The 12,891-nt window shown below is 37.2% G+C and overlaps 1 protein-coding gene across 4 annotated transcripts in view; it reads right to left on the reverse strand.

The window, feature by feature from the left end:
- Window positions 1–9,606: 9,606 nt before the first annotated feature.
- Window positions 9,607–12,891, reverse strand: part of IL33 (interleukin 33) — a 58,980-nt gene continuing 55,695 nt past the window's right edge. For all 4 annotated transcript variants that reach the window (XM_065907920.1, XM_065907917.1, XM_065907918.1 and 1 more), the window contains one exon: window positions 9,607–11,556. In XM_065907920.1, the coding sequence (XP_065763992.1) occupies window positions 11,350–11,556 (207 nt within the window). In that variant the 3' untranslated portion in view covers window positions 9,607–11,349. The remainder of the gene's footprint in view (window positions 11,557–12,891) is intronic.

The following is a 12,891-nucleotide window of genomic DNA, read 5'->3' on the forward strand; positions in this document are numbered from 1 at the left end:
TCATAATGGTTTTATAATGAAGGCAATGAGTTTTATTACAGTATCAGACCAGAGTGACTATTTTCTCTCTGTAGCTCTGTTAGTAGCATATTTAACAGTGCCTCGAGAAAGCCAAAATTAACCAGTAACATTGGAATATTTGATTCTTACCCATCTTTCCTCATCTATCACTCAGATAGGAACTGGTTTTTTTTTTTTTTTTTTTTTCCCAAATGAAAGAAAGAAAGAGGAGAGAGAAGGAAAAGGGTTGGGAGAGGAAATCTAGTAGAGAAAAAGGAGACTTGGGACTGGGGAGGGAAGTAATATTTCATATTCTAGGAAAAGAAAATGCTGCTGCTGACATTTTGGGTGGTCATGTTACATAAAATGACCTCCAAGAAAATGATGAAAAATCTAAGAGGTCAGATAAACTTGATTTCTAGTCCTAGCTTTATTAGTCACTAAGCTATGATGCCAAATATCACTGAGAAAATGCCTTAATCTTTCTAAGCCTTGGTTTCTTCATTTGTAAACTAGGCAGAGTAATAGAACCACTTTGCAGAATATGATAATACATGTAAAGCATGTAACCTAACACATGGTGGGTGCATAATCAACCTTAATTTGAAGGCCCTCGGGTTCATGAGCTCAGTGATCCATTTCATTTGTGTAAGTTTGCTTTATAAGTGTTTTTATAACAAGTCTTTAAAAAGAGTCTTCATACTGCCAAGTTTATGCTAGGATTTAAGCTGCAATTTCGTGGTGACTAAATCTAGAAGATAAGAGTGATGAAATTGTTCTCTTACTGAAAATAGAATTAGGTAATAGTAAAACAACTATGGTGCAGATTGTCTCTGTGAATAGTGCCTCTGAGGTCCAGAATTGAAACTTGTTTGGTATCTACATGTGGATATGTCAAGCATCTCAAACTATTGAAAATGAAGCACTTGCTCATCCATCCAAGAATCTGTTTCTCTTCAGGTTTTACTATCTCAGTGCCTTTGTACATCTCTGCTCAGGTCAGAAAACTGAATCATTTCCAAATCACTTCATCCTTCAGTTCTCAATCCAGTTCATCTCCAAGTGCTGTTTAAAACTCTTTCAAATATATCTTCAATCTGTGTACTAATTCCATTGTCTACTGCCATCACCCTAAACCAAATATCATTTTAAAAACTTGGATTATTGTAATAGCTCTCCAGATAATCTCTCCACTTCTTTTGTTCCTTCCTCCCAATTCATTGAATCTTGTCATCTTGCTCCAAAGTTTGATGGATTCCCTTTGCACATAGGGTAAAAACAAAAATTTTAACATGACTTATAAAGCCCTGAGTGATATGTTCCATGCCTAACTTTTTAGCCTTTTTCCATCAGTATTCACTCCCTCACCCTGTTAATGTGGGAACTCAATTTTCCCAGTGTGAGTATTTTGCATCAGTAATATGGTACACTTGAGAAGACTTTACCAAAATCTAAAGAATTACTTTGTTGTTGTTCCGTCATTCAGTCCTGTCCAACTCTTTGTGACCCCATGGGCTGCAGCACGCCAGGCTTCCCTGTCCTTCACTATCTCCCGGAGTTAGCTCAGACTCATATCCATTGAGTTGATGATGCCATCCAACCATCTCATCCTCTATCACCTACTTCTCTTTTTGCCCTCAATCTTTGCTAGCATCAGATTCTTCTCTACTGAGTTGGCTCTTCGAATCAGGTGGCCAAAGTATTGGAGCTTCAGCATCAGTCCTTCCAATGATTACTCACGGTTGATTTCCTCTAAGATTGACTGGTTTGATCTCCTTGCAGTCCAAGGGATTCTCAAGAGTGTTCTCCAGCACCACAGTTGGAAAGCATCAATTCTTCAGTGCTCAGCCTTCTTCATGGTCCAACTCTCACTTTCGTACATGTCTACTGGAAAAACTGTAGGTTTGACTATATGGATCTTTGTTGCCAAAGTGATTAATAGTTGTTTGAGAAGAGAATTATATAGGACAAAGTTTGGCATAGTCTCTGAAAGATGTGTTCTGACAAAAGTTTGCTATAATCCTGGAATGAAGACACAAATAAGAACAGAATAAAGTTAACTTGTCCTAGATATAGATCACTGTGTGTCCTAGCAAGAAGATTAAAAGAAAAAAAAAACATGTTCTCATGGTATTACACTCCTTTATGGAAGATAAATCATGCATACATACAGTGCTAGGCAGAATACAATCAACTTTGTCACCACAGTCAGAGTCATCCATAGGTCTTGAAAAGATAATAAGATGATGGAGACAACTGGATTTTGAAGGAAGCATGGGAAAGACATTGATAGCAAAGAATCAAGAAGATATATCAGGTGTGAAAAAATAGACTGGTAGGAATTAGTGTTTCAGGTAGAGGAGCAATAAGGAGACTGCAGGAGAGAGGCATCATGGTATAAATAGAGAAGAATCAAATAGAAGTTTCCTTTTTAAAAATTGAAGTGTAATTGATTTATAAAATTGTGTTAGTTTCAGGCGTACAGAAAATGGTCTAGTATTTTTGCAGATTATATTCCATTATAGGCTATTATAAGATAATTTGTATAATTCCCTGTACTATCAATATACAGTGTATTCTGTTGCTTACCTAAATGATATGTAGTAGTTTGTATCTGTTACTCCCATATCTTTAATTTATTCCTCGCCACTTCCCTCTGCCCTTTGGAAACTACACATCTGTTTTCTGTATCTGTGAATATGTTTCTGTTTTGCATATACATTCATTTATTTATTCATATTAGTTTTTAGATTCCTTGAATAAATGAGATCATAGTGTTTGTCTTTCACTGACTTATTCCACTAAGCATATACTCTCTGGTCTATCTATGTTGCTGCAAATGGCAATATTTCATTCTTTTTTATGGCTGAGTAATATTCTATTGTATATAGTTATATAATCCACTAGCTATCTATATCTATCACATATTCTTAATCTAATCATCTGCCAATGGGCACTTGCGTTACTTCCATGTCTTGACCATTGTAAACAGTGCTGCTATGAACATTAGGGTACACCTGATGAGAAGAGCTGACTCATTTGAAAAGACCCTGATGTTGGGAAAGATTGAAGGCAGGAGGAGAAGGGGACAACAGAGGATGAGATGGTTGGATGGCATCACTGACTCAATGGACATGGGTTTCGGTGGGCTCCAGGAATTGGTAATGGACAGGGAGGCCTAGCGTGCTACAGTTCATGGGGCCGCAAAGAGTCGCACATGACTGAGCGACTGAACTGAACTGATATTTTTTAATCAGTTTTTAATTTTTTCCATATATATATATATACCCAGGGGAGGAATTCCTGGATTATAGTTCTATTTTTAGTTTTTAAGGAGTGTCTATACTGTTTTTTCATAGTGATTGCACCAATTTACATTCCCTCCAACAGTGTCCAAAGGTTCTCTTTTTTCCACATCCTTGTCAACCTTTGTTATTTGTAGCCCTTCTCCTTTTAAAGGTCTTTTTAAAAAAATTAATTTATGTATTCACTTATTTTTGGCAGCACTGGGTCTTCATTGCTTTGTGCAGATTTTCTCTAGTTGCCTGGAGCAGAGACCACTCTTACTTGCAGTGCACAGGTCTCTCATTGCAGTGGCTTCTCTTGTTGCAGAGCAGGGGCATGGACTTCAGTAGTTGCAGCATATGGGCTCAATAGTGGCGGCGTGCGTGCTCTAAGGCATGCAGACTCAGTAGTTATGGCTTGCAGGTCCTAGAGCGTGGGCTCAATAGTTATGATGTACGGGCTTAGTTGCTCCACAGAATGTGGAATCTTCCCAGGCCAGAGATTGAACCTGTATCCCCTGCATAGGTAGGCCTGTGCATCACAACTACTGGTCCACTGCACCACCAGGGAAGGTCCTATTCATAGAGTTTCTGATGATAGCCTTTTTGACAGGTGTGAAGTGATACCTCATTGCATTTTTGATTTACATTTCTCTGATGGTTAGTGATATTGAGCATTTTTTCATGTGCTTGTTGGCCATTTATATGTCTTCTTTGGAAAAATGTCTATTCAAGTCTTCTATTTTTAATTAGGCTGTTTATTTTTTTGATACTGAGTTGTATGAGCTGTTTATATATTTTGGATATTAACCTCTTATTGGTCATGTTGCAAATATCTTCTCCCATTCAGTAGGTTGTCTTTCTGTTTTGTTGATGGTTTCCTTTGCTGTGCAAAAGCTTTTAAGTTTAATTGTGTCCCGTTTGTTTATTTTTGCTTTTGTTTCTTTTGCCTTATGAGACTGATCCAAGAAAATACTGCAGTGATTTTTGTCAAAGAGTTTTTCTGCCTCTGTTCTCTTCTAGGAGTTCTATGGTTTCAGATCTTACGTTTAGGTCTTTAAACCATTTTGAGTTTCTTTTTGTATCTGTTGTGAGGGGCTGTTCTGATCTTATTGTTTTACTTGTGGCTTTCTGGTTTTCCCAGAACCACTTGTTGAATAAACTGTCTTTTCTTCATTGTATGTTCTTGCCTCCTTTGTCATAGATTGACCATAGGTGCATGGATTTATTTCTGGATTCCCTATTCTGTTCCATTGACCTATGTGTCTAGTTTTGTGCCCATACCCTGGTATTTTGGTTACTCTGGCTTTGAAGTATAGTCTGAAGTCCTGTGACTCTCTGTCTCTGCATCTGCTGTGCCAGCAAAGCAGCAGAGATTTTGAACAGAGGATTTTCAGATCTGTCTGTGTGGCCTTTTTGATCTGTCATTCCTTCCTAGTACCATGAATCTGGTGCCATATAAAAATAAATCCTGCCATCTATCCCCTCGATCCTGGATCATCTGCCTCAGTCATCACATACTCTGTGACTGACCTTTCTCCTGCAGTCCCTGAGATTTGTTTCCTTGTCTGCAACCTTTCATCAACAGCATGATGTATGGTGTTATTTCTTTGGATCTGACTTCTGATTGCCCTCCTCCATAACAGCTCATCATAAGCCCTAAGGTGGTCATATAAATTTTGGCCATTCTTAATCTAGCCTGTCTTCAGGACCTTTTCCTAAGACTTATAGTCACAGAGTTTCAGATTACCAAAACTCTGAGTAGGATAGAATCATGTGAGTGACATGATGAAATCAGTAGTTTAAAAGAATTATGAGTCTGTCTTCATAACAGTGCAGGGCTTGCCCGCTGATGTCATTTGTTATGTTCTGTATCCATGGCCATTATTGTTATAATCCTTTGGAGGGTGACTTTTCTATCTTCCTCCTGCTCTTCTGTACTTTTCAGGGGCTGGAAGTGGGCTTTTCTCACATTGATGCTCACTTTATGCTTACTGATAGATTGAATTTTATTATAGAATATAATTTGAGTGTGAGGAGTGGTGGCTGGTATTAGGGTTAACATTATAAATATGATCCTAGAAGGATCCTTTTGGGAAAAAAATATTTCAGAGTCTGCTTCTGAGATGATAGACTCAGAGTTGTCAGCTGACACCCAGAGACTGGACTTTTCCCTGGTGAGTCCACCCTCAGTCTGCTGCAGTCAAGAATGGCCTTGGCTGAGTCCTAGAAATCAATGTACTACTCCAAAAGTCACACATCAGGAGTTTTTATGGCTACTGTACCTCAGGAGGAACACAGAACAGCTGCAGAAATGCCAGCTGTGAGAAATAAAGTGATTGGGGATCTCCTCTTCCTTCTGCTCTCCCCTTTTCTCTTGCTGTCTCACTTTCTTCCTTCTCAAGTGCACTTTCTTCCTTCTCAAGTACTTTTGTGACTCACATCTCCCTAAAGCATAAACAATGCTCCTTAGATATCAGTGATAGCATTGGAATTTTTAAAAATTAAATTGATCTTTTAAAGGGCACAGTTTTTAAGTAAACTGCTTTGTAATATACAAAACCTAATACATAATATTTGTAATGTATACAAATAAAATGATTTACTTAGCCTATTTTTTTATGATGAGTGATAGAAAATTTAAAATAGTTATGAAATTTGTGTAACTTATGTTTTGTATGTGGAACATACATAATAAATGCCTATTTGAAAAGTTTAAGAGGTGACAAATTTGTTTCCAGTTGGGGACCACCGTTAGTAGGATGACAAATTTGGGCAGAAAGTCAACTTCTTTGAAAACTCATATTAAGAAAAAGAGAACAAGATGAAAGTCTCAACAGTCAGTTTAAGGAAAAGAGATTGGATCAGCAAACTGAGTGTACTTCCCAGCCTCAAAGAGTCATACATAAGCTTTAGGTTGGTTTTCCAGTGATGATGCTGGAAGTGTGAAAGGCGGTACTACACAGTGGTTCAGAACTCACAGGCTGGCTTCAAATTCCAGTTCAACCCCTTACTATGAGTATGATCTTAGACAAATCATGCAACTCTCTGTGCCTCATTTTTTTGTTTTTGTTTCTTAAATTTAAAATAGGGGAATGTTTTAGTTATCTATTGCTGTCTAAAAGCCATTCAAATGTAATGGTTTATGCAGCAATCATTTCTTTTTTCCCAAAAATCTGCTAAAAAATCTGTGGAATTGGTGAGGAATCCTGTAATCTATATAGAGGTGGCTTGATTGTTGGGAGCTGGCCTTATCTGAGGGCTCATTTACTCATGTGTGGCATTGATGCTGGCTGCTGACTAGGATTTCAGCTAGGGTTGTAGGCTAAAACACCCATGCCTATCTTCTCCATATGGCTGCTTAACTTCCTCACAGTATAGTAGCTGGGCTCCAAGTGCAAGCATGCCAAGAGAGCAAGACAGACTTGCCTGATGTTTTAACAATCTAGCCTTGGAAATCACATAGCATTCTGCTATGTTCTCTTTGTCCAGGCAGTCATGGAGGTCTGCCCAGGCTCAAGGGGAGAGGAGAAAGATCCTACCTCTTCATGAGAGAAATGTCAATGATACTTTATAAGAAGAGCATGCAGGTTGAGAAATATTGTGATAGCCATTTTTAGAAGATAGAATTGACTCTCATCTGCCTTAGAAGGTTTGTATTGTCTGTATGAAAAGACCTATGAAACATCACTTAGAGGGAGTTTGGGGCATAGTTTGATTGTCAACTTTATATTGAAAGTCCAATGTCTATTCAGAATTTATTTTCAAAATGCTTATCTTTAAGGGTCTTATTTAATATCTCTTAGGTAGTGGCTCAAAGGATCTCATCCATGGATAAAGCAGTGTACCTCTGGATATCAGCATCCTTAAAGGGATAGTTTTTGCCCTTGTAAATGTTATGAGATATAGGTCCTTCTTATGCCATATGGATCTTTAGTCTGTAGGGTCAAACTATAGCAGAAAAAAATACACTTTTGTAAAAATTTTCCTTGGATACTGATTGGCTTCATTGATGTTTGGAATCATGTATTAAGGTATATCTTGGCATTCCTTAGAAAAATGGCAGGTTTGGCCAAAGTGAGCCAACACCTGTTAAAGTTTAGTATGAAAAAACAAAGGTGACTAACGCTAAATGTTAAATGTGTATGAGTTTCAAACTTTAAGCCGAAAAGATAAATTACTGAGCATCAGTGAAGTGGTTCTGAACTGGTGATGGAGTTGTGTTAAATCATCAATATCATGTAACTTAATTCTTTCTAGGAACAAAGGCACTTATATGACAGATGGTTACTGTTGCAACGAGTTTAATCTACTGTAGTCTGTTTTAAATAAGATACAATTGACATCACATTATATTCGTTCTAAGTATGCTATATAATGATTTGATATTTGTTTATATTGTAAAATATAACAAATACATAATTATAAAATATTCTTCCAATACAAGAAATTGGTATATCTTTCCATCTGTTTGTGTCTTCTTTATTTCATCAGCATCTTATAGTTTTTGGAGCACAGTTCTTTTGCCTTCTTCAGTTCAGTACAGTTCAGTTGCTCAGTCATGTCCAACTCTTTGCGACTCAGTGGACTGCAGCACGCCAGGCCTCCCTGTCCATCACCAACTCCCGGAACCTACTCAAACTCATGTCCATTGAGTCAGTGATGCCGTCCAAACATCTCATCCTGTCGTCCCCTTCGCCTCCTGCCTTCAATCTTTCCCAGCATTGGGGTCTTTTCAAATGAGTCAGCTCTTCACATCAGGTGGCCAAAATATTCGAATTTCAACTTCAGCATCAGTCCTTCCAATGAACATTCAGGACTGATTTCCTCTAGGATGGACTAGTTGGATGTCCTTGCAGTCCAAGAGACTCTCAAGAGTCTTCTCCAACACCACAATTCAAAAGCATCAATTCTTCAGTGCTCGGCTTTCTTTATAGTTCAACTCTCACATCCATACATGACTACTGGAATAGCCTTGACTAGACGGATCTTTGTTGGCAAAGCAATGTCTCTGCTTTTATAATAAGCTGTCTAGGTTGGTCATAACTCTTCTTCCAAGGAGAAAAAGTGTCTTTCAATTTTATGGCTGCAATCACCATCTGCAGTGATTTTGGAGCCCCCAAAAATAAAGTCTGTCACTGTTTCCACTGTATCCACATCTGTTTGCCATGAAGTGATGGGACCAGATGCCATGATCTTAGTTTTTTGAATGTTAGTTTTAAGCCAACTTTTCACTCTCCTCTTTCTCTTTCACCAAGAGGCTCGTTAGTTCTTCTTCACTTTCTGCCGTAAGGGTGGTGTCATCTGCATATCTGAGGTTATTGATATTTCTCACAGCAATATTGATTCTAGCTTGTGTTTCATCCAGCCCAGTGTTTCTCATGATGTACTCTGCATGTAAGTTAAATAAGCAGGGTGACAATATACAGCCTTGATGGACTCCTTTCCCGATTTGGAACCAGTATGTTGTTCTATGTCCTGTTCTAACTGTTGCTTCCTGACCTGCATACAGGTTTCTCAAAAGGCAGGTTAGGTGGTCTGGTATTCCCATCTCTTTAAGAATTTTTCATAGTTTCTGGTGATCCAGACAGTCAAAGGCTTTGGCATAGTCAATAAAGCAGAAATAGATGCTTTTCTGGAACTCTCTTGCATTTTCAATGATCCAGTGGATGTTGGCAATTGATGTCTGCCTTTTCTAAAACCAGCTTGAACATCTGGAAGTTCACGGTTCACATACTGTTGAAGTCTGGCTTGGAGAATTTTGAGCATTACTTTACTACCGTGTGAGATGAGAGCAATTGTGTGGTAGTCTGAGCATTCTTTGGCATTGTCTTTATCCACTATCAAAACACAGGCATCTAAGTGACAAAAACCGCCATATGTTTGAATATTTTAACCAAATAACTGACTATAGTGATGGCAGAAAGTGTTTTTTAAAGGAAAATTAAACATGTAAAATAAGAAACCAGGTTGGAAGTCTTAGGTTAAAATTATAGTGCAAGTACATGTTGGCTGTTTGATCTTGGGTTTAAGTCACTGAATACCTACTTTGTGCTGGCCACCATGATGGGCACTGGGAGCGCATAGATGAAAAAGACACAATCTCTTCTCTGGAAAATTTTACTTAATTTTGAATCACCAAAAATATGAGACAAATAACTTCCTCCACTTACTAACATTGATGGATTAAGGTATGTGTACTTTCATTTAAGAATTTCACAACATTCCATATATATGCGTTAGTATACTGTATTGGTGTTTATCTTTCTGGCTTACTTCACTCTGTATAATCATTTTATGATAAAATCACTATGGTCTCACATACTTTTGAAAAACACAGTTTATTCAAGAATATGAACAATGTAATGGATATATTTGTTTACTTAAAAATAGTCATTTTAAGTATATTATACAGATACACATCATCAACATTTAGTGTTTTTCAGAGGGAATGATTTAGATTCTGTTTTTATTGTTGTTTCTATAGCTAAATTATTGACAAAGTAATGAAACAAAGAGATATTGTTCTATAAGATTTTGCCCTATATAGTAATTCTCAGTCTCTTTTACGTTACACCAGCAGTTATAGTCAATATATCTCAACAACTTAAAAAGCCTACACTTTCAGAAAAAGTCTTATTTTGTAAGTATTTTGTCATTATGTTTATCATTTATTGTCAGTGTTACACCTACGAAAAATTATAGTAGAAATTGCTAAGGTTTTAAAATAAGCAAAACTTATTTAGTAGTTGAGAAATGTTGTTATATGATTGACTATAAGCTTTAGTACCTTAGTAACAATAAAACACAAAGATGTTTAATGAAAAATATTGCCACCAATAGGTTTATGTAAAATTCTACAGCATCAGGTAGAAAAAGCAGAATAAACATATTGGCATGAGAGATCAGGTGATATAGAAGTGAGGTCAGGGAATACAAAAGGACACCGTTGGTCAAAAGAAATGAGGAAGGAACAAGTCACATGAATATTCCATAGTAAGCAGGGTCACTGGGAAATGAGACGATAAAAGGACTTGCGCATGTGAAAAGAAAGGATTAGAAAAAATTTTGTTTAAGGTGATGAATATATCAAAAGTCATAGGTTCCTGAAAGTCAGGGTCAGAAGAACATATGAGGGGTAGCCAGTTATTGAAACTGTAATATTAATCCTATGTCCCATATAAGCTCTAGTAAGTTAGAGGACTTCTGGCCCCTCCAAAGTACTTGCAGTTCATGGTACTTGGATGCCTGAACATATGTTGTGGCTCAATGCATCAAAAAGTAATTCTAGTTTGTTAGATATTCCTAATAATTTCAGTTTTATGTCTGAAATAAAATTTATTTTACTTTCTAATGTAAGAATGCCTTGCTTAAAGTTAACACAATCTATAAAAATCGAAATTTTTAAAATGAGGGATGGAATTATTCACTTTTAAATATTAGGTTTAATTTTCTTAATTTTAAAATTATTCTTGCCTTTTCACATATTCATATTACCTGCTTAGCCATTTAGGCATCTGAAGTTTTGAGTATTTATAAATAATCTTGATGTTTTATTCTGGTTGTGAAATGGTCAATCTGTGTAGCTTCCAGTTGTCTTTTTATTAGTGCCTCTAAGTGTTTGAGGCTATTATTTAGAACCATGGAAAATGATGTCCCTATGTAGCTCTTTAAAATTGATCTTTGCCTAAAGCAAGACTAGGGATAAGGCCCTTTGCTTCTCCCCAGAGGTCTCATTCTAAATACTAAGTTCTTTCTGGATTGCAAGTAGGAAAAAAGTAAAGGTCAGGTGTATACTTCAGAATGTTGGCAAGTCTCTTTACCAGTATGCTATTAAATATTCCAATATTTGTATTGAATATGCAGTAGAATATACAGAGAGATATACAGAGGGAAATGAAAAACAGAACTGAAGGGTTACAAAAATTTTTTGTACATAATAAGGAAAACATTCCACACCATACTAAACATTGCATTTGCCTTCGTGTTATCTTTCTCTTTATATCTCATATTTTCTCCAGTGGTAGCTATTTGGGCTACTCAACCCAAGATCTGCAGCTTTCCATCACATTAAGTTTGAGAGCTTAAATGTGATATTCTGTGCATTTGAATCCTCGGGGTGTTCCCCTCTTTTAATTAGAGCTAGGTGGTTATCCTTTACTCCTAGAAACACTCCAGGATTGCTCTTACATTCAAATGAAACACACTGGGAGGACGTCTCATGAAGGACAAAGAAGGCTTGTTCTGGTAACTGGTTTTCACATTTTTGTAGCTGAGGAAAACAAGAGAGAAAGTAACCAATATGTGAGTGGGAAGTTCAGAGTCAACTTTACATCCCTGTGTTGGAAACTAAAAGAGAATAGTTATTCATAACTTGATATTTCTAGCAAGCCTGCTTACTGGATAGGGGATAGAAAGTGGGGAGGAAGTGAGCAGAGGGCCCAAGTAGGGGAATTTGATTTGATTCACTGATAGTATATTTTGAGAGACATAATGACTTAGAATGAGTGGATCTTGATGCAGTAGTTCTGGATTCATACTTCTTTTTTTGCCATGTGGTATCTCTGAGAACTAGACACTTTGCTTTACATTTCAAGTCTCAAGTTTTTATTGCAGCCAGTTTTCTAGTTCAACCCCTAACTTACCCATAGATATGTGAGTGATATAAATGAGTATTATTTTAAGTTATTAAGTGGTTCGTTACACAGTGTGCCTGACCAATACAATGACTTCATAAGAGAGCTACTGTGAGAATTAAATAAGACAGTATTTAACTTTTAGCACACAACTTGGTAAAGCTCATTAGGTAGGAGTCAGCTTATATTGTTGAGTAGTTATATATATGCCAAACACTGTTATATAAACTTAGAAATGTTTTGTTAAGGGAGATGCATCCAGAGTTTACATTAGTACCTTGCATGGCTATGCTGCTGTTGTTCAGTCACCAAGTCGTGTCCAACTTTCTGTGATTTCATGAACTGCAGCACGCCAGGCTTCCCTGTCCTTCACTATCTCCCTGAGTTTGCCCAGACTCATGTCCATTGAGTCAGTGATACCATCCATTTTATTCTCCATTGTCCCCTTCTTCTCTTGCCCTCAATCTTTTCCAGCATCAGAGTCTTTCCCAGGGTATTGGCTCTTCAAATCAGATGACCAAAGTATTAGAACTTAAGCTTCAGCATCAGTTCTTCCAATGAATAATCAGAGTTGATATCCTTTAGGATTGACTGAGTTGATCTCCTTGCTGTCCAAGGAACTCTCAAGAGTCTTCTCCAGCACCACGGTTTGAAAGTATCAATTCTTTGGTGCTCAGCCTTCTTTATGGTCCAACTCTCCCATCTGTACATGACTAATGGAAAGGCCTTAGCTTTGGCTATATGGACCCTTGTAGGCAAAGTGATGGCTCTGTTTTTTTAACAGACTATCTGGATTTGTCATAGCTTTTCTTCCAAGGCACAAATGTCTTTTAATTTCATGGCTGCAGTCACCATCTACAGTGATTTTGGAGCCCAAGAAGATAAGTCTGTCACTGTTTTCATTTTATCCCCATCTATTTGCCATGAAGTCATGGGACCAATACCATGACCTTAGTTTTTTTTGAATGTTG

This window comes from Muntiacus reevesi, chromosome 17, assembly GCF_963930625.1.
Source record: "Muntiacus reevesi chromosome 17, mMunRee1.1, whole genome shotgun sequence".
NCBI lineage: Eukaryota > Metazoa > Chordata > Mammalia > Artiodactyla > Cervidae > Muntiacus > Muntiacus reevesi.